This window comes from Scylla paramamosain, chromosome 1, assembly GCF_035594125.1.
Source record: "Scylla paramamosain isolate STU-SP2022 chromosome 1, ASM3559412v1, whole genome shotgun sequence".
NCBI classification, from domain to species: domain Eukaryota; kingdom Metazoa; phylum Arthropoda; class Malacostraca; order Decapoda; family Portunidae; genus Scylla; species Scylla paramamosain.
In genome coordinates, this window is record NC_087151.1 from 19,848,589 (window position 1) to 19,871,252 (window position 22,664).

The 22,664-nt window shown below is 37.8% G+C and overlaps 1 protein-coding gene across 5 annotated transcripts in view; it reads right to left on the reverse strand.

The window, feature by feature from the left end:
• LOC135101928 (4'-phosphopantetheine phosphatase-like) overlaps positions 1-22,664 on the reverse strand; it is a 332,938-nt gene that overhangs the window by 170,959 nt on the left and 139,315 nt on the right. For all 5 annotated transcript variants that reach the window (XM_064006329.1, XM_064006310.1, XM_064006318.1 and 2 more), the window contains one exon: positions 18,736-18,904. In XM_064006329.1, the coding sequence (XP_063862399.1) occupies positions 18,736-18,904 (169 nt within the window). The remainder of the gene's footprint in view (positions 1-18,735; positions 18,905-22,664) is intronic.

A 22,664-nucleotide genomic window follows, 5' to 3' on the forward strand; every position in this document is an offset into this window, starting at 1 on the left:
ACAACGAGAAAAGAGTTCATTGGAGTGCAGAGTAAGAAGACCTTGGAGTCATCATTACTGACAATCTATCACCAGAGAAACATGTAAGCATGATGACAAGTGAGACCTACAGTTTGCTTGGAAATATAAAAACTGCTTTTAATTATCTGGATTATGATAATTATTAATTAATTATCTGGATTATGATGAGGAAATTGATTATGACTATGATAAGACTACATTTGGAATATGCTGCAGTGTTATGATCTCCAAGTACTAAGAGAGACAAGGAGAAATTGGAACAAATACAGAGAGCTGCAACAAAATGCTTCTGACCCTATATAATATGTCATATGAGGAGGGACTGAAGAAATTAAATCTCTTCACCTTGGAAGAGAAAAGTGAGAGAGGAGATCTGATTACTATGTACAAAATTGTGCTGGGAACTGAAAAATTAGACAGCAGGGACATGGTGGTGCAAGACGACAGAAGTGCAGAAGACATGACCTGAAGATGAAGAAGGGAGTGTGGAAGAGGGATATAAAAAGAACAGCTTTCCACAACAAATCATTAGAGTTTGGAATGAGTTAGAAAGAGAAGTAGTACATGCTAGGACAATACACAATATTAAAGAGAGATTGGATACTAGTAAATATTGATATGGGACAGTACGAGCAGAGACTCCTCCTTTAAACCACAACTAGGTAAATACAACTAGGTAAATACAAACTCTCATCACCAACGCTTTCCCCAGAGTCCCCACACTCCCTCCCTGCACATTCCCTGCCCGCTACACTTCATCACTATAAATGTCCCATAACCATAGACATCAAATCGAAATGATGCAAAAGGATCGAATCCTATCTAGAATACCAACTGCATACTCTCACATTGTTTCTAAATCATCAATCTTGAACATAATCATGCAACTATATTGGCTTCCTGCATTGCCAAACTGGGTGAGCAGCTACAGGTACTTTACACTTCTCTTGCTGATCACCACTAATGGATTCACTGTTTTCAGTTTCAGTTCCAGACTCATCACTTTCTTCAAAAAGTTTCTGAATGTCAAGAACATGTTGAAGAATTCTATTTACTTCCACATTGTTGGGAGATTTCACATTGGTGACTTGACCAATCTTCCACCTAAAAGTATATTTAACAATGGGTGGCTTAACTAAGATGGGTTCACCAATGTGAACATTGGCTTTCTCACAATAACTCATATTCGTTACAACCAACAGGATGTTACATGGAGCCGATTTCTCTACAGAATAAGGCCTTAGTGCCAGATTATACCAAAATACAATATAAGGACTGGTGTTGCTGCGTGCTGCTCTACTTTTATCGTTCACTGATGACATTCAATAATTCCATTTCATGAAAGTCGATAGGGTACATAGAAGTGGATCCCTATGTTCCATTGTTACAAGCACAGCTATCATCCAGTACAATCTCAGCAGAAAGACCTCATTCTCTGAATAAATCATCATGGTGGTGGAATATTCCCTTGGTATTTTCCGGTTAAACCTTCCTCCTCGTTGCAAACCAACTAGGACCACAATCAATTATCATAAGATAACACCTTCCACTGAAGTGAATAATGTCAATTACCAATATAACCCAATTTTCTTCCACATTCAGATCACTTGGTTCATGCTTAGATGGACCTACTGAATGGCATCTGAAGCAATTGCAAACACATCGCTCAACATCTTTCCTCTGAACATTTGGATCAACAGGCAGGGCCAAATAAAGTGAATGATCCCTTTCAAAATTATGTTGCAGGTGCAAAGTCTCTAAGCTCATTGAATGTAAACAAACCGTATTTTCTACCATATAAGATGCACTGAAGTATAAGATGCACCTATAATTTGGCAGGGGATATTTAGAAAAATAAAATAAGCCCCAATTTTTCCTGAGCTTCATAGCCCACCCCTCAATCAGGCTTTGGTCTAAATTGCAGCTCAAACCAACACTGAAGAGGATAAAATATCATATCTGTTTATCAGTGATCATTACTGTCACTGAACAATTATGACTATGATACTACCTTATGTTATTTTCTGCCTTTCTCTGTGTTCCAGATATTCCACTATTGGCTGAAGAGTTACAGTGCTCCTACCCCAAGCAGCTGTCGACTTGAAATGGTATTAAGGTTGTGTGTGCAGCCATGTTTCATAGTAAGTGCATGAAACATAACCAGCCAAGGCCACTTTCTTCATACAAATTATGGCTGACTTCAGCATAAAGCTATACATTACCTTAATAAATTTACCAAGAATTTTATTCAGATAAGGTAAGGCCATCAAGTGATGTGCTTCAGAGTTATAAGAATCGGCTTTTGTGTTTTAGCATTATTTTGGTTCATAATCATTATCTAGTAATTTTTAGCATTATTTTGATTCACAATCATTATCTAATAATATGTAAACATAAATATTTAATTCTGGGATCAAACAGTGGTGTTTAGGTGTTACTCTCATACAGGTAACCATAACCCATAGGCCTACCCAAACCTAGCCATCAGGGTATAAGACACAGGATGTTTTTTTTTTTAAGTGTGTCTTACATGGAAGGAAATACAGTTTATCAGTTTGGGTTGTACATAGGCAGTTCTTACTCACATGCATCAGCACATCAGCTCTATTTCCACTTGATTCAACAAACGACATGTTGAATTCCAAACTGTGTTCATTTATAACATTGCGAATGACTGATAAGTGTCTCTTAGCCAACATTTCAGACATTCTTGTAACTTTCACTCAGTAATCTCCAGATAGCACAGCACAGTCCCAGCTCAAAACTGTTATGGAATTGGTTTTTAAATGGAGAGATTTCAAACTCCATTTTAATGCTACATTGAGACTCTTTACAACTGCATCCAACTAAGCAATGTTTATGTGAGTGGCATCAGATACCTTTCTTAACAATGCCCCATCCTCAATAATTATGTACACCTATTTCTATCACCAATCCAATGCCAAGACTGCTTGCATCACACCAGACAGTACCCTTGACCACATTAGGCACAGACCACAAACCACTGACAGAATCTTCTTGTTTTGACTCTTTTTAAGATCTCTTTCACTATATTCTGAGCTCATTCACCAATCCAATCATCCTATGCGTACCTCTCACTTTCTCTTAACCCCTAAAGGATTGGGGACACCGATTGACGTCCTGCCGCTAAAGGAACGGGGATGTTGATTGACATCTTTGTTAAAATAAAGCCAAACTTTGCTATTTTCCACAAGATTTGCTAGCCCAGGCTATGGCTACACTGGTTTCAAGTCAAACAGGAAGGGTTGTCAGCCTATGGCTAACCTCTGTCGTGGACAGTTCCCAGTTCCCCTACATTTCCTTACTTCCACTTCCAATGCTCATACCATGCTAACCACACTATCTGCTGCTGTAATATGTGAGGGCAGAGAAAATGCCCAAGTAGAAGGTGTATGGAAAATCACAGAGCACCTGTTTTTATTTTTCCTAGGCCACAGCCAGGGTGTGCTGATCAGACATGTGAGCTGAGCCATGCTCAGCATATGCTGACACCACCTCATTCAACTCATACCTCCATAACCATGGCTTCTGGATGAGGCCATTCAAAAGAGGAGTTGATTGTGAGTTAAATACTGTTTTCTTTCACTTGCTTATTGTAGATTAAGAGTAATCACCATACAAAAAAAGGCTATTTTATGTGTTTTGAGCTCAATCTGTGGTCTTGGCAATACAGTCAAATTATATCTCTCCTCTCCTGGTCCTTTAGGGGTTAACAAAGCTGCATGTGATTCACAGCCAGCCACACACAGGATAATGCCAAACCAAACAATCACATAGTAGTCCTCTTCTACTGATTTAAAAAAAATTCTTTCATCAAAATAAGCAGGAACTTCATTCTCATGATGAGAGTGAAACTTCATCTCCACGATGCAAATGCAATCCAAGAACCCAACCACCTTAATTTTTAAGGTGTCCATATTCCTAAGGTGTGACACAACCTCTTCCACTGAGACGATATTCTCATCTACCAATATGTCATTTATGTAACTGTTGGTGCTGTCTTATTCTCTCATCCTCTGATAAGATCTTTTACAATTTGAGTCATTATTTTGGGAACACAGTTTAAATAAAAAAAATGGGTCTTTTCTTTATATCACACCAGCTGATATACCTGCAAACTTTTATCAACATGCATTTTGAAGATAAACTGATTTTAAGTCAACTTCAGAAGCTCAGATTTATGTTGCCAACATCTTAAAGTTTCATTGCAAATGGCCATGTCAGCTCAACAAACTTACTGAACTCACGAAAGTCAAGAACTGGTTTCACCTTATTTTTGGTTTCTTGAAACACTGCCATGAGAGAATGAAATCCAGTCTTTCTTCCTGGACTGTCATCTCAAGTAATAAGCCAACCTTTATGAATCCAATTTTCCTTCTCATCCTCAAACTGACTCTTTACTGACTCCATTTCTACACTTTTATAGCAATCATCACTATTTCTCAAAATGGGGCAATTTAATCTTTCCAATGCCACTTCATGGTCCACGTCTTTCCATCAAACACCCATCAAACATGGCAGAAAAATCAGTGTCTTCTACAATCATACGCAATGAAGACCTGGCTACTGTTACCGCACAGTCAAACAGACTTGAACTTCTCAAGTGTAACAGGACTACCTTGAATCAACAAATTCCCACATTTATCAATGAAGTCCACTCCTAATATTACGCACATATTATCAAGAGTCTTCGCGCAACAATGCCATCCACAAAAACATCACAACCGTCCACACAAATTCGTACAGCAACACTGCCTTGACAGGCAACCTGACTTCTAGAAAAAGCTATGACAGAACAAGACTTCTTATGTAACACCCCAACAACACCAGGACCTAATACTGAACATGAACAACCCGTATCAACCAATGCTCTCATCTGATGACCACAAACTACTGCATTCACAATGAAAAGTGCCTTTATTTCTGTTTGGGAAGAACTGCCAGCACAACAGTTCTTCCAGTCTCATTTCCCTGTGTACATAATCTTGATAAGCAGCCTTCTTGCTGCATCTCTATCAAGTAAATTTTCATTTGGGGCAGGACTGAACAAAATGTGGACCGACACATTTGAAACACTTAATTGACTGATTAGGCAACTCATCATTCTTATCTCCACCACATGGTGCAGCAGGTTTATCATGAAACTTGACAATTAATGATCTTGCATGAACAACATTCTCATCTAGTGGCAACATCTCTACTTTCATATTTCATGCAACACTTCAGATGGAAGCTCAACAAGAAATGCATGCACTAACAATGTGTCAGAAGAAGTATTTGCCAATTTAGCAAGCCTTCTCAAGTCTGTCAAATAAACACTGACAGGCTCATCACACCACACGTCTCATAAACTGCTCATAAACCTGAAATGGATTTGATGCAAACACAGCAACCAACAAAGCTTTGATTTCATCATATTAAGTTTTTTTAGAATCATTTAACTCACTGTACATTGAAAAAGAGTTTCCTTCCAAAAACAGAGGAACAACAGTTTCAAGATTCTTAATGTCTTTCAGCTTAGCAACAAACTCCATGAAATGGTTGCAATATATCCCTGATCTTCATAGATGCCATTACCCTAATGGCCAAAGATGGAAACTAGAATTTCATGCCAAAAAATGCCACATGTTGGAAATAGGAAAAAGTAAAAAGAGACCTTCATGGAATTACAAAATGGGAGGAGAAATAATAACAAAAAGTAATTAAGAAAAGATTTGAGAGTAATGATCCAGGACACACTATCACCTGAAAAGCATGGAATATTTGGCTCTACATGCAGGCTGTTAACAAACATTAGGATGGCTTTTAACTATTTAGATAAAGAAATGATGAAGAAAATTATAACAAGCTAAATTGGAATAAACAGCAGTAGTTTGGGCTCCATGTAGAAAAAAAAAGATATACAGAAACTGGAAAGAATACAGAGGACAGCAACAAAGATGGTACCCAAATTGAAAGACTTAAGCTTTGAAGAAAGACTCAAAGAGACTGGATTACCAACACTACAAGAGAAGGGAAAGAGGAGACCTGATAACAATGTACAAATTAGTAAACAATATAGAAAGAATAGACAGAAATTACTTGGTACCACAGATGGAGGAGGGGGAAAGACAGATGAGGGAGCATAGGAAGAAAATAAAGAAGAGTGTATGTTTGAGTGACATCAAGAAATACAGCTTCCTGTATAGAACTATTGAAATCTGGAATGATTTGAAAGAAGAGGTGGTTGTGGCAAACAGTGTACACATGTTTAAAGAGAAACTGGATAAATATGGTTATGGAAAGAGAACAAAATGAGCTTTGGCTCATGCCCTGTACAATACAACAAGGTAAATACAACTAGGTAAATACACACACACACACTTGATAACAATGTACAAATTAATAAACCATATGGAAAATGTAGACAGAAAAGGTTTGGAGATGCATATAAATGAGTGAACAAGATGTACAAGAGGACATACAAAATTGATTAAGAAGAGTAAATGTCTCAGTGACATCAAAAAATATAGTTTCCTGTACTGAAGCATTGATCTCTGGAATAGTTTAAGTAAGAAGGTGGTTATAGCTGCTACTATGGGCAAATTTAAAGAGAAATTGGATAACTGCAGATATGGAAACAGGACAAATAAGCTTTAGCTCAGACCCTATACAATACAATGTGAGATAAATACAACTAGATAAACACACACACACACACACACACACACATTTGAAGAAGAATCACTAAAGAAAATAATAGAACAACAAGAAAATGAGAAACAAAACCTGAGACAAAAAAGTTGTAAATGTTATTAAAGAAGAGAAAAAGTTAGTGAGAGACACTGTAGAAAAATATAAACAAGTAATTTATTTGGTTTAAAGGAAGAGAAAATTGTAAGCAGAATTCAAAGAGGTGAAAAGGAAAAGAAACTGTTGAATAAGTTACAAAAGAAAGTGACAGGTGAAGACAGCCAGGTAGTAAAGCAAGTGGAAGAGTTCCATAGAATTAGGAAATATGAAGAAGAAAAAATGAGACCCATAAGAATAAGATTTGCAACACAGGTGCAAGCAGAAGTAATTAATGGATCTTGGAAGTTGTCTGGAGATGAAGAATATAAGAATGTATGGATAAAAGAGGATATGGATGAGACTGAAAGGTTGAAGCAAAAGGAGCTGGTAAATGAAACTAAACAAAAAAAAGGAACAACGAATGGAGGAGGAGAAGAAGAATTTTTTTCTGGAAAGTAAGAGATATGAGAATAAAGAAATGGTACATCAAACAGTAAGTAAGGTATGTCATATTAATGTAAATGGATTAATGTCAACTAAAATAGAATTAAATGAGTTGTTAAGCAGAACCACACCAGATGTTGTTGTATTATGTGGAACAAAATGAAAAAATGAATGGGGAACTCCTGACATTGGTGATGAAAATATGATTTATGGATGAAAAATAGAAGTGACAAGGGAGGAGGTGGGGTGACAGTGCTGACTAAAAATGCGACAAAATGGAGAAGGTATTAAAAAGTGAAGACAAGTCTGAAATTCTACAAGTGATGATTAAAAGTGGAAATGGAAGGATAATGAATTATGTAGGAGTGTATGTTACTAGTGTTTACTAGATTATATGAAAGAACAATAAAGGAAAGATGGATGGAACACTTGGAAAGAGATAAAGTTTTAGTAAATTGTCAATTTGGATTTAGGAGGGGAAAATCATGCTTCATGAACTTATTGTCCTTTTATTTAAGGATAGTCGGTATTGTGCAGGAGAGAGACAGATGGGTGGATGGTGTCTACTCGAACCTGAAGAAAGCATTTGACAAAGTACCACACCGAAGATTAGAATGGAAGATAAAAAATTATGGAAAAATTGGAGAAAGACTGCTGGAGTGGATGGAGGATTATTTGGTTAATAGAGGGATGAGAACTGTAATACAAGACCAAAATTCATCTTGGTTTAAAGTAACTAGTGGTGTCCCACAGGGGTCAGTGTTGGGACCGATAATGTTTGTATTACATGTGAACAACAAAAATGAAGAAATAGATAGCTATAAGAACTTATTTGTGGATGATGCTAAACTGATGAGAAGGGTAGAAAATGTAAATGACTGTATGCTACTGCAAGAGGATTTCAATAAGATAAATTGATGGAGTAAATCTTGGCAAATGGAATTCAATTTAAAAAAATGTAAAGTAATGGAGTATAGTAAGAGTAAGAAAAGAGTGGAGAATGTAAAAGACTGTATGGTACTGCACGATGATTTAATTAAGATAAATAAATGGAACAAATCTTGGCAAATGGAATCCATTTTAAATAAATGTAAAGTAATGGAGTTTGATAAGGATAAGAAAAGAATACAATATCTCAGGAGGAAGTAGGCACCTGCCAAAATGATAATTACTCCCAGTGAGGTCTAAACCACTGGATCAGGGGGTGTTGTAAACTTATCATTAAACCTAGGTGTGACCTCACTGAACGTTTCCCTTTGTGTCTCACAACACAAGGGGCCAGTCACAGCCTGCCCTCTAAAGACAACTCTCTTCCTCCACACAAAACTACAAGCACCTAATAACAAACACACCCTTCACTCAAAATTTCAAAATTATCATGGCAACTCCTACACCAGCCTCGGAGTCCCCATTTGGGGAGGGGACCACAAATGTCACCAGGTTGGATTGCCCTTCTGACAATGACCCTAAGTGTCTTGACACCCCCCTCAACTTTTCTTCATTAATTTCTGCAACATTCACAGTCTAAGATCTAATTTTCAATCTGTAGAACACCACCTCTCCTCTTCTAAACCTCATCTTCTTTTCCTCACTGAAACTCAGGTGTCTGAGGCAACTGACAGTAGCCCCTTTTCTGTTCCCTCCTACTTTCTCTATCCTCATTTTTTATCCAAATCTGTATGTTACATTTATGTGCGCTATGACTTACCCTGCTCTCATGCCCACGCTCTTGAATCTTCTGAGTTTCCCACCATCTGGCTACGACTAGAGTCACTCTCAAACTAAATTTATCTGTACTGTATATCTCTCACCTAACTCCTCTGACTATAAGAAATTCTTTGACTACTTAACTTCCAAAGTGGAGCACATTCTGACCCTCTTCCCTTTTGCAGAGATCTCCATTCTTGGAGACTTCAATGTTCACTACCAGCTTTGGCTTTCCTCTCCCTTCATTGACCATCCTGATGAACTAGCCTACAACTTTGCTATCCTGCACGACTTAGAGCAATTGCTGCAACACCCTACTCGTATTCCTGACTGTCTTGGAGATATGCCCAACATTCTTGACCTTTTCCTGACCTCTAATATTTCTGCTTATGCTGTCATCCTCTCTTCTCCGTTGGGCTCCTCTGATCACAATCTCATATCTGTATCTTGTCCTATTGCTCCAATCCCTCCTCAGGATCCCCCTAAGCGAAGGTGCCTCTGGCATTTTGCCTCTACTAGTTGGGGGGACCTGAGGAGGTATTTTGCTGATTTTCCTTGGAATGACTACTGCTTCCCTGTCAAAGACTTTTCTTTGTGTGCCAAGCACATAACTGAGGTGATAGTGTGATAGTGATTCAACTCGACATGGAGGTGTACATTCCTCACTCTTTTTCTCGACCTAAATCTTCCAAACCTTGGTTTAACACAGCTTGTTCTCGTCCTATACATGATAGATAGGTGGCCCATACAAGGTACTTAAGCCTTCCATAACCAGAGTCTCATGCACTTTATATTTCTGCCCAGAACCAGGCCAAGTCTGTTCTCCAACTAGCCAAAAACTCCTTCATTAACAGTGTCAAAATCTTTCAAGATCTAACTCCCCTTGTGACTTATGGTGTCTAGCCAAAAATACCTGCAACAACTTTGCTTCTTCTTCTTTCCCTCTTTTATTTCAACCAGATGGCACCACTGCTATCACATCTGTTTCTAAAGCTGAACTCTTCACTCAATCCTTTGTTAAAAACTTTACCTTGGACAATTCTGGGCTAGTTCTTCCCTCTCCTCCACCCTCTGACTACTTCATGCTACCTATTAAAATTCTTCACAATGATGTTTTCCATGCCCTCTCTGGCCTAAACCCTGGGAAGGCTTATGGACCTGATGGGGTCCCTCCTATTGTTCTCCGAAACTGTGCCTACGTGCTTGCACCTTGCCTAGTCAGTCAAACTCTTTCAGCTCTGTCTGTCAACATCCACCTTTCCTTCTTGCTGGAAGTTTGCCTACATTCAGCCTGTTCCTAAAAAGGGTGACCGTTCTAATCCCTCAAACTACCGTCCTATTGCTTTAATTTCCTGCCTATCAAAAGTTTTTGAATCTATCCTCAACAGGAAGATCCTTAAACATCTATTACTTCACAACCTTCTATCTGATTGCCAGTATGGGTTCCTTCAAGGCTGCTCTACTGGTAGTCTTCTGGCTTTCCTTACTGAGTCTTGGTCTTCCTCTTTTAGAGATTTTGGTGAAACTTTTGCTGTTGCCTTGGACATATCAAAAGCTTTTGATAAAGTCTGGCATAAAGCTTTGATTTCCAAACTGCCCTCCTATGGCTTCTATCCTTCTCCCTGTAACTTCATCCCAAGTTTCCTTTCTGACTGTTCTATTGCTGCTGTGGTAGATGATCACTGTTCTTCTCCTAAATCTATTAACAGTGGTGTTCCTCAACATTCTGTCCTGTCACCCACTCTCTTATTATTCATCAATGACCTTCTAAAACAAAGTTCTTGTCCTATCCACTCCTATGCTGATGATACCACCCTGCACCCTTCCACATTTTTCATAGACATCCAACCCTTCAGGAAGTAAACATTTCACACAGGCAAGCCACAGAATGCCAGACTTCTGATCTTTCTAAAATTTCTGGTTGGGGCAGAACAAACTTGGTATTGTTCAATGCCTCAAAACCTCAATTCCTCTATCTATCATCTTGACACAACCTTCCAGAAAACTCTTCTTCAATGACACTCAACTGTCCCCCTCTTCTACACTGAACATGATCAGTCTGTCCTTTACTTATAATCTGAACTGGAAACTTCACATCTCATCTCTAGCTAAAACAGCTTCTATGAATTTATGCGTTCTAAGACGTCTCTGCCAGTTTTTCTCATCCCCCCAGCTGCTAACTCTGTACAAGGGCCTTATCTGTCCATGTATGGAGTATGCTTCACATGTCTGGGGGTGGGTTCCACTCATACCACTTTTCCAAGACAGGGTGGAATCAAAAGCTTTTCGTCTCATCAACTTCTCTCTTGTAACTGACTGTCTTCAGCCTCTCTCTCATCGCTGCAATGTTGCATCTCTAGCTGTCTTCCACCGCTATTTTTGTGCTAACTACTCTTCTGATCTTGCTAACTGCATGCCTTCCCTCCTCCTGTGGCCTCGCTGCACAAGACTGTCTTCTTTCTCTCACCCCTATTTTGTCCACCTCTCTAATGCAAGAGTTAACCACTATTCTCAGTCATTCATTCCTTTCTCAGGTAAACTCTGGAACTCCCTGCCGGCTTCTGTATTTCCACCTTCCTATGACTTGAATTCCTTTAAGAGTGAGGTTTCAAGACACTTATCCTTCAATTTTTGACAACTGCTTTGGACTCTTTTCTGCAACTGGCATTTTAGTGGGCTTTATTTTTATTGGATTTTTCTTGCCCTTGGCCAGTGTCCCTCCTACATAAAAAAAATAAATAAATAAATAAATAAATAAAAAAATGAGATGGATGGTGGGAAGTTAAAGAAGTCAAAAGAGGAAGAGGATTTGGGAGTAACAGTTACTGAAATTTTGACTTTGGACAGACACATTGATAAAATTACTGGAGAGACAATGAATTTGTTAAAAAGAGTAAGAATGGCATTCTCATATTTGGATAAAGAAATGATAAAAAAAATTGTTGATTTCCATGATAAGACCAAGACTGGAATAAGCGGCAGTGGTGTGGTCTCCTCATACAAAGAGGAATATTATAAAATTAGAAAGAGTACAAAGAGCAGTTACTAAGATGGTTCTGGAGTTGAGTAAATCAACCTATGAGTAGAGATTAAGAATGTCGGAAATTCCTACCCTTGAAAATAAGAGAGAGAGAGAGAGAGAGAGAGAGAGAGAGAGAGAGAGAGAGAGAGAGAGAGAGAGAGAGAGAGAGAGAGAGAGAGAGAGAGAGAGAGAGAGAGAGAGAGAGAGAGAGAGAGAGAGAGAGAGAGAGAGAGAGAGAGAGAGAGAGAGAGAGAGAGAGAGAGAGAGAGAGAGAGAGAGAGAGAGAGAGAGAGAGAGAGAGAGAGAGAGAGAGAGAGAGAGAGAGAGAGAGAGAGAGAGAGAGAGAGAGATTTAATAAACATCTATAGAATGATAAATAGTATGGAAAATGTGGACAAAGAAGGTTTTATAAATTCAGACACACAGAGTACAAGGGAACACAATAAGAAGTTGAAGAAAGTTAACTGTAGAAGAGACATCAAGAAGTATAGTTTTTCTCACAGAAGTGTGAACAAATGGAATGAACTCAGTGAAGACGTTGTCAATGCCAAAACTGTCCATGCTTTTAAGACCAAACTGGATAGATATAGAGATGGGATACTATGAGATTACTCCCCTCCTGTAAACCAAAACTAGGTAAATACACACACACATATCAGATGCATCCACAGCAGCTGCAAGGATCTACCTAGGTTTGATTGTGCAGGGGAGGCCCAACTTTGAGTCCCGTCTCCATAATAGGGTCTTGTGTGAGGTGTAGGTGCAGTGGAAGGGGAAGTGTTATTAGATGAGTAGCTGAAAGGGGAAGATGAGAGAGTGATACAAGATAAATACTGGTGGTTGGTGATATCAACGAGGAAGATGGCGGCTGGCACGAAACCAAAATATTCTTGAAGGCTTCAAGGAAGAGGGCCTTAGCGTGGCACACACAAATAAACTAATGTGGAAAATTAAAGAAGGCAATCTGAAAATATGAGAAGAAATATGGAGCTTAACAGCAATGATAAAGGCATGGAAGGAAGAAAGAGAAGTGGGTAGTGACAATGTAAAAAAGATATCCAGAGATATAACAAAGATGAAAAAGAGGGAGATGGAAAGAGAAAAAGAAAACAAAGAACTGAGAGAAGAGGTGACAAAAAAAAGTTAACATAAACAAGAAATTAAGCAACTCAAGGAAGAGAACAAAGAGTTAAAGAAAACTTTGCAAGAAAGGTTAGGGTTGGAGAAATTAAAGAGTTAGTGACAGAGGAAGTCAAAAGTTGGAAAGAAGAGAAAGAACAACAAAAGGTGGACGTGGCAACAGCAACAGGAACACAATAAGGATATGGAAAAGAAAGTGATTAAAATAATAAAGAAAAAAATAATCTTGTGAGACACAGTGCAGAGAAAGTTTTGTGTGGTGGTATTTGGGGTCAAAGAGAAGAACCTATCAAAAATAGCTAGAGAGAAAGAAGAAGTGGAAAGGGCTAAGGAAATTATAGCAGGAAAAGGCAGAGGAAGGAGAGGGGATAATCAAACAAACTGAAGAGGTTTACAGGATGAAAAGTATAAGGAAAATGGAACAAGACCAATGAAAATAAGATTCATGTCACAAAGAGCAGTGGAACATGTCTTGCAAAGAACAGGAAAATTGACAAATTTAGAAAAGAAAGTGATTAAAAATAATAAAGGAAAAAGTAATCTTGTGAAAGACACAGTACAGAGAAAGATGTGTCTGGTGGTATTCGGGGTTAAGGAGAAGAACCTAACCAAGAAAATAGCAAGAAAGAAAGAAGTGAAAAGGGCTAAGGAAATCATAGCAGAAGTGGTAGAGGAAGGAGAGGGGATAATCAAACAAATTGAAGAGGCTTACAGGACGGAATGCATGAAGAAAATGGAACAAGACCAGTGAAAACAAGATTCATGTCACAAACAGCAGAACATGTCTTGCAAAGAATAGGAAAATTGGCAAAATTAGAAGGAATGAATGAAATATGGATAAAAAGAGACATGAACAAAGAAGAGAGAAGTAAACTGAAAGAACTGAGAGCAGAGGCCCAGTCAAATAATGAACAGAGAACATGGGAACAAGCAAAAAAATTCACCTGGAAAGTTGTGGACATGAAAGTGAGGAAAAGGTGGCACAAAGATGCCACACAAGATTACCAAGCAGAAGTTTAAAGATTATGTATACTAATGTAGATGGATTGGTGTCAAGCCTATTGGAACTTAAAGACTACTTAAAGAACAATAAACCAGATGTGATATGTTTAACAGAAACCAAACTAAAAGAGGAAATAAAGTTGGGATTTGCAAAGGAAGGATATAGCACATGGAGGAGACAGAAAAGGAAAGGGAGGAGGAGGAGTGATGACATTGTTAAACCAGGATATTGTTGTTGAGGAAGTGGAATATGGTGATGGAATGGCAGAAACATTGAGTGTTGTGATTAAGATCAAAGGAAGTGAAAAAAAGAAAATCATTGTGACATATATATCACCAAACATTAATGCATGGAAGACCAATAAGTTCAAAAGTATGCAACTAGACCACAAAAAAATAGAGGAAAATAGAGGAAATGATAAGGAAAAGTATTAGTAGATGACTTCAACACTAGAAGAACTAACTGGGAGGAGATGGAAGTGAAAGAAAATGTTGGGCCATGGAGTGAACAATTTATGCAAACCATGATGAATACAATGAGACAATGGGTGAACGAGTCTACAAGATGCACAGAAGAAGCATGACAGCTGGACTTCATGTTTATGAAAACCCCAGAAATTAGACCAAGCATACATTGTCTGAGTCCAATGGGAAAAAGAGATCATGTGATAATAAAAATAGTACCAAAGGAATAAAAAGTGTTGCACAAAAAAAAAAAAAAAAAACAGTACAGGAATAGGAGACAGAACTATGCTAAGGCAAACTTAATAAATTTTATGAAAAAATGAACTGGAAAGAGCTATTTGAAGGTAAAGTAGTGCAAGAAAAATATGAGATATTTTTTAGCAAGTGTAGAGAGGGGCTGCAACAGTTTGTGCCATGTTATAAAGTGAAAATTGGAAAACATGAATGGTATAATGCCAGGTATGTAGAAGCAAAAAGAAAAAGGGCAAGGCATGGAAAAAAATGATGAGACAACTAAACAGAAATCCTAGAGAAGAATATAGAAAGGCAAGGAATAAACACAGTATAATAAGAAGAGAAGAAGAAAGAAACTTTGAAAGTGACATAGTAAGAAAATGCAAGGAAAAAAAAAAGGGAAAGGGGGAAAGGAGGGAAAGGAGAATTTATGAAACTACTGAGGAGATGAGTGAACTAATGAATGAGAGTTTTCAATCTGTGTTTACAAGGGAAACCAAATTTGTGGCACCGAAAGTGGTATCAAAGAATGATAGAATACAGGAGATACAAGTAAAGAGACAAGAAATCAAGAAATTGCTGAAGGAGCTGGATGTTAGAAAAGTTATGGGATTAGATCAAGGAAATGGATGGATACTGAAAGAATGCAGAAAACAAATAAAAGAGCCCATATTGGATATAATTAACTGAGAGTACCAAGTACCAAAGGGAATAGAAAAGAGCTGCCATAGTGCCAATATATAAAGGGGGAAACAAAATAGAACCATTAAATTATAGACCGGTGTCACTAAGAAGTACTGTAAACAAGCTTTGTGAAATAACAATTAAAGGCAGATGGGTGGAATATCCAGAAGATGAAAAGATAATTACAGAAAAGCAATTTGTTTTCAGGAAAGGGAGACCTTTTGCCACAAATCTACTGAGCTTCTATACAAGAGTAATAGATAGAGTGCAAGAAAGGGATGGATGGGTTGTGATATACCTGGATTTCAAAAAAGTATTTGATAAAGTTCTCCACAAAAGCCTTGTGTGGAAGCTTGAGAATGGAGGAGGACTAAAGGGAGCAACATTGAGATGGATGGAGGATTATTTACAAGGGAGGGAAATGAGAACAGTAATCAGAGACACTAAATCAAGTTGGTGCAGAGGGATTATTTGGGTACCACAAGGATTTATGTTAGCACCTATTATGTTTCAAATATATGTAAATGATATGATAGTGGATCTAAATAGTTATATAAACCTGTTTGATGATGATGCAAAAATAATGAAAATAATAAAGGATGAAAATGACTGCAAGGAGTTACAAAAGGATACTGATAAGATACATGCATGGAGCCAAAGATGGCAACTAGAATTTAATGCCAGAAAATGCCACATGTTGAAAATAAGAAAAAGTAAAAAGAGACCTTAGTGGGAGTACAAAATGGAAGGAGAAATAATAATGAAAAGAAATGAAGAATAAGTTCTGGGCACATTATCATTCAAAAGGCACATAAGAGATATTTAGCTCTACATGCAGCTTGTTAACAAACATTAGGGTGATGTTTAACTATTTAGATAAAGGAATAATAAAGAAAATTAAAACAAGCATGAATGATATGTCCTAAATTGGAATACACAGCAGTAGTTTGGGCTCCACATAGAAGAAAAGAACATGAATGGAAACTGGAAAGAATATTGAGGATAGCGATGAAGATGGTACTAGAACTGAAAGACTTAAGCTATGAAGAAAGACTTGAAGAGGTAGATTTACCAACACTACAAGAGAGAAGAGAAAGAAGAGACCTGATAATGATGTACAGATTAGTAAACAATATAGAATGAACAGATATAAATTACTTGGTACCACAGGTGGAGGAGGGAGAGAGACAGATAAAGGGGCATGGGGAGAAAATAAAGAAGAGTGTATGATCAAGTAACATCAAGAAATACAGCTTCCTATATCAAACTATTGAAATTTGGAATGATTTGAAGGAAGAGATGGTTGTGGCAAACAGTGTACACATGTTTAAAGAGAAACAGGATAAATATGGTTATGGAGACAGGACACAATGAGCTTTGGCTCATGCCCTGTACAATACAACTAGGTAAATACAACCAGGTAAATACACACACACACACCCACACACACACATGTTTTTAGATGTGATGGTAGTAGTGCACAGCCACAGCACTTCATCACATGAGATGTGAGGACAAAACACACACTCTTTTAGGAATTTTGGTGAAACTTTCACTGTTGCCTTAGATATATCAAAAGCTTTAGACAGAATATGGCACAAACCATTGATTTCTAAAGTATCCTCCTAAGGCTTCTATCCTTCTCTCTGTGACTTCATCTCAAGTTTCCTCTCTTATATTGCTATTGTGGTAGACAGCCATAGTTCCTCTCCTTTAATCTATTAACAGTAGTGTTTCTCAAGGTTCTGTCCTGTCACTCACTCTCTTCCTATTATTTATCAATGATGTTCTTGTCCTATTCACTCCTATGCTGATAATACCACCCTGCACTTTACTATATCTTTTTGTAGATGTTCAACCCTTCAAGAAGTAATTAGCTTATGCAGAGAAGCCACAGAAAGCCTGATCTATGCTCTAAAATTTTTTATTGGGGGAAAGCAAAAATTCAGTTCCTCCATCTATCAATCTGACACAACCTTCCAGATAATTATCCACTCTTCTTCAATGACACTAAACTGTCCTCCTCTTCTACAGTGAACATCCTCGGTTTGTCCTTTACTTATAATCTAAACTGGAAACTTTATATCTCATTTCTAGCTAAAACAGTTTCTATAAAGTTGGACAGCATGTGTAATCTCCTACAATTTTTCCAACTGCTAACTCAGTACAGGGGCCTTATCTGTCCATGTATGGAGTATGCTTCACATGTATGGGGTGGGTGGGGGGTGGTGGGGGATTCCACTCATACCACTGTTTTAGACAGGGAGGAATAAAATCTTTTTGTCTTATCAACTCCTCTCCTCTAACTGACTGTCTTCAGTCTCTTTCTCATTGCCACAATGTTGCATCTCTTGCTGTCTTCTAACGCTAAATGTTCTTTTGATCTTGGTAACTATATGCCTCCCCTTCTCTTGTGGCCTCGCTGCAGAGGACTTTCTTTTTCCTCTCATCTCTATTCTGTCCATCTCTCTAATGCAAGAGTTAACCAGTATTCTCAATCATTCATCCCTCTCTCTGGTAAACTTTGGAACTCCCTACCTGCTTTTGTATTACCTCATTTCTATGACTTCAACTCTCTCAAGAGGAGGTTTCAAGACATTTATTTTCTCTTTTTTAAGATTCTATCTGATATCCCAATGGGAACTTACATTAAGTGGGCCTTTTTAATCTATGAGGAAACATGATTTTTTTTTTCTTTCCTTCCTGCAACTTAAATTCTTTCAAGAGGGAGATTTCATGACACTTCTTTTTAATTTTTGACAACTTCCTTTGGCTTTGTTCAGGAACCAGCACTTCAGTGGGCCTTTTTTTTTATTATAATTTTAATATAATGTAGGAGAGGCACCAGCCCTTGGCTGGTGCCTCTCCTACATAGAAAATAAATAAATAAATGAAAAATGAAATAAAGTAAATAAATAAATAAAACAGTTAAATAAATAAAACCAACATGAATTACTGACTTTGCACTGATCTAATCTACTGGAAAAAAATAGGGAATGTATTGGTTAAATTAGAATGATTCCATATGCCTTGAGATAAAATGAGGGGAAAGATGATAAAAAATTCAGATTTTCTTTTTTCAGAATTCCATATATTTTGAAGGAAATGTTCACAAAGAGATAGATAACAAAGGCTGATCTAAAATAGCAAGTAACAAATCTACTCCAGCATCTGCTGAGAAAAGTCTAAAGTTATCAATGGCATTACCACATTCATATTCATACCATATATATCCTTCACCAGTAGGTCAACATTGCGGTGGTCACCTTCACTCGCTAGCTGAAGGAGCTCATCAAAACCCTTGGCTTTGGTAAGTAGTGATCCCAGGCCCCAGAAGGTTCCACCTCCCATACTGGTACCTCCAATTCTTTCATACTTGTCATCAGCCTCTACCTGCAGCATATAACATGATCATCAATTAAATGTTTCACACATAATTCATGTACCTAAGCTATTATATTTACTGGAAAACTGTACATCATGAGCATGTTTCCAGGAAATAGTAAAAAAAAAAAATATAGTGTTCTTAATAAATTATGTTGAAGCCCTACCTGTATGTTACTTCAAATTGTAATACACTGTGCCAAGTATTCACAATCTGTGGATTTGCATATTCATGGATTTTTACCCCATGGCACAAAAGTGGTCATAAAAGGATCTTCACAGCATAGCTCCAGTCTGTCCACTGGCCATCAACACCATTAAAAACATTATCTAACCAAGCACTAATCATCAGGTATACAGTAATCTATGTAAACCTCTTACACTTGGGTAGTCATTAAAATCTTAATATAATGTTGAAGACTTCTTTTTTTTTTTATGTAGGAAGGACACTGGCCAAGGGCAACAAAAATCCAATAAAAAGATATGCCCAATGAAATGCCAGTCCCATAAAAGGGTCAAAGTAGTGGTCAAAAATTGATGAATAAGTGTCTTGAAACCTCCCTCTTGAAGGAATTCAAGTCATAGGAAGGTGGAAATACAGAAGCAGGCAGGGAGTTCCAGAGTTTACCAGAGAAAGGATGAATGATTGAGAATACTGGTTAACTCTTGCATTAGAGAGGTGGACAGAATAGGGGTAAGAGAAAGAAGAAAGTCTTGTGCAGCGAGGCTGCGGGAGGAGGGGAGGCATGCAGTTAGAAAGATCAGAAGAGCAGTTAGCATGAAAGTAGCGGTAGAAGACAGCTAGATATGCAACATTGCGGCGGTGAGAGAGAGGCTGAAGACAGTCAGTTAGAGGAGAGGAGTTGATGAGACGAAAAGCTTTTGATTCCACCCTGTCTAGAAGAGCAATATGAGTGGAACCCCCCCAGACATGTGAAGCATACTCCATACATGGACGGATAAGGCCCTTGTACAGAGTTAGCAGCTGGGGGGGGTGAGAAAAACTGGTGGAGACGTCTCAGAACGCCTAACTTCATAGAAGCTGTTTTAGCTAGAGATGAGATGTGAAGTTTCCAGTTCAGATTATAAGTAAAGGACAGACCGAGGATGTTCAGTGTAGAAGAAGGGGACAGTTGAGTGTCATTGAAGAAGAGGGGATAGTTGTCTGGAAGGTTGTGTTGAGTTGATAGATGGAGGAATTGAGTTTTTGAGGCATTGAACAATACCAAGTTTGCTCTGCCCCAATCAGAAATTTTAGAAAGATCAGAAGTCAAGCGTTCTGTGGCTTGCCTGTGTGAAATGTTTATCTCCTGAAGGGTTGGATGTCTATGAAAAGACGTGGAAAAGTGCAGGGTGGTATCGTCAGCGTAGGAGTGGATAGGACAAGAAGTTTGGTTTAGAAGATCATTAATGAATAATAAGAAGAGAGTGGGTGACAGAACAGAACCCTGAGGAACACCACTGTTAATAGATTTAGGGGAAAGAACAGTGACTGTCTACCACAGCAGCAATAGAACGGTCAGAAAGGAAACTTGAGATGAAGTTACAGAGAGAAGGATAGAAACCGTAGGAGGGTAGTTTGGAAATCAAAGCTTTGTGCCAGACTCTATCAAAAGCTTTTGATATGTCCAAGGCAACAGCAAAAGTTTCACCAAAATCTCTAAAAGAGGATGACCAAGACTCAGTAAGGAAAGCCAAAAGATCACCAGTAGAGCAGCCTTGATGGAACCCATACTGGCGATCAGATAGAAGGTTGTGAAGTGATAGACATTTAAGAATCTTCCAGTTGAGGACAGATTCAAAAACTCTAGACAGGCAGGAAATTAAAACAATAGGACGGTAGTTTGAGGGATTAGAACGGTCACCCTTTTTAGGAACAGGTTGAATGTAGGCAAACTTCCAGCAAGAAGGAAAGGTAGATGTTGACAGACTTATCAACTAATTTCACCTTCTTTGCAAGGGTCTTTACTTTTCTTGGATATTTAGTGGTGTGCTCTGCAATAGCCAATATATCATGCCCATCGAAATTACAAAAAGATGATAAGTAAGCAGAAGTAAGTAAGATGATAAGTAGCAGAGGGGATACAGTAACATCACACCACTTCACTTTTGTTTAACAAATGTTGCCATGGCAATGCTGTTGGTCATGTTGAGAAGAAAAGTGAATGTAAACAGTATGTATCTGTGCTGTAGTGTGAGCTATAGTCAGACAGACAGACAGCCCTTCTTCATTTCTCATTCTAAGTAACTGAGCTAACACTCCAGATCAGGGATTCCCAACCTTGGGTACATGTATCCCCAGTGGTACATTTACACTTTTCAGTGGGTACATTGGGTTTCAGAGAATAATGACTTCTGTACAATACGTGGTGTTGTAATCTGCAGTCAGATTGCACAATGTTTTTTTTCTAATTTCCTCATTTTAGTAAGCAAAAGTTTTATTTAAATTATATTGAGTAGGATGAATACCATTTGGTTTTCACTATTATGGAACTTTCCCTAGCTGTAATCTGAACTAGGCTTCAAAAGATCAGGTATGGGATGTGTATAGTACTGACATGAGACTGGTGAGTGGCACTGGCCTGAGTCACTCAGTCCTACTGGCTCACAGCTAGTGAAGGTGTGATAACATTACTTGTCACCACCACTGTTGTTGTAGTTTTGTTGCAAAAAAAAAAATTACTACACATAGATGAAAAATAAATAAAAAAGAGAAGAATATCTGAGATTAATAATAAAAAATAAATAAATAAATAAAAAAACATATTAGTATCAGGCTTGGGCCCAAGTTGATAAATGTACTCATACATAAGTGCACAATGTCATGTACTTTTATCTTACTTAGACTCCACCTACTCAACCATTTTATGAGTACTTTCAAGTACAGTACAACTTGAAAATATAAAAGTGAATAATTGTGGTGTTTCATGAGCAGTACAGGTGGAGGTGATGTAAGAACAAGGAATTAACAAATATGTGTACTTTGGGAGGTGTAAGGTTGGTGACATTGAGATCATGTAAGGTTTAGTGCTACTCCTATTATTAATATGCTAATAGGTGTAAATGCAAGGGTTGAGACACATCTGTCATGATACTGCCTGGACTGGTAAGCTGTCACTGACAGTGACACTGACAATTTCATCTTTCTTTTTTTTATCCCTATTTATATAAGGATACATGGGAACCTACAAAAATGTCCAAGGGGGTACAGAGGAAGAAAAAGATAGGGAATCCCTGCTCTAGATGGTGAAGCTGAGAAAATATATATTGCTAAAATTAGTGCTTTTGGTGGCTCTGACCATTAGATAATGGGCAAAGAATCTCATTCTTTGATAAAACTAACTTGGCATTGCAGTATTTATCTTAAATCAATCAATTATTTCAATACACCTTGGAAATTACTTTTTAACCCATACATTGTCGTGCTTTGTCAGAGATAGGGCTGCATTTTTTTTTTCTTATTCACCCTGTAAAATGAAAGAAAATAACAATATATATATATATATATATATATATATATATATATATATATATATATATATATATATATATATATATATATATATATATATATATATATATATATATATACAGTAAAATCCCTCTTATCTGGCATCAACGGGACCGCCGATGTGCCAGATACCAGAAGTTGCCAGATACTTGAATAGAAGTAAAATTATGTCCACAATCACCACCCTACACTCACGCATCTTACCATAACAAAGATCAGCTGATCGCTGTGCTGTGTGTCACCACCCGCGCTGCCACC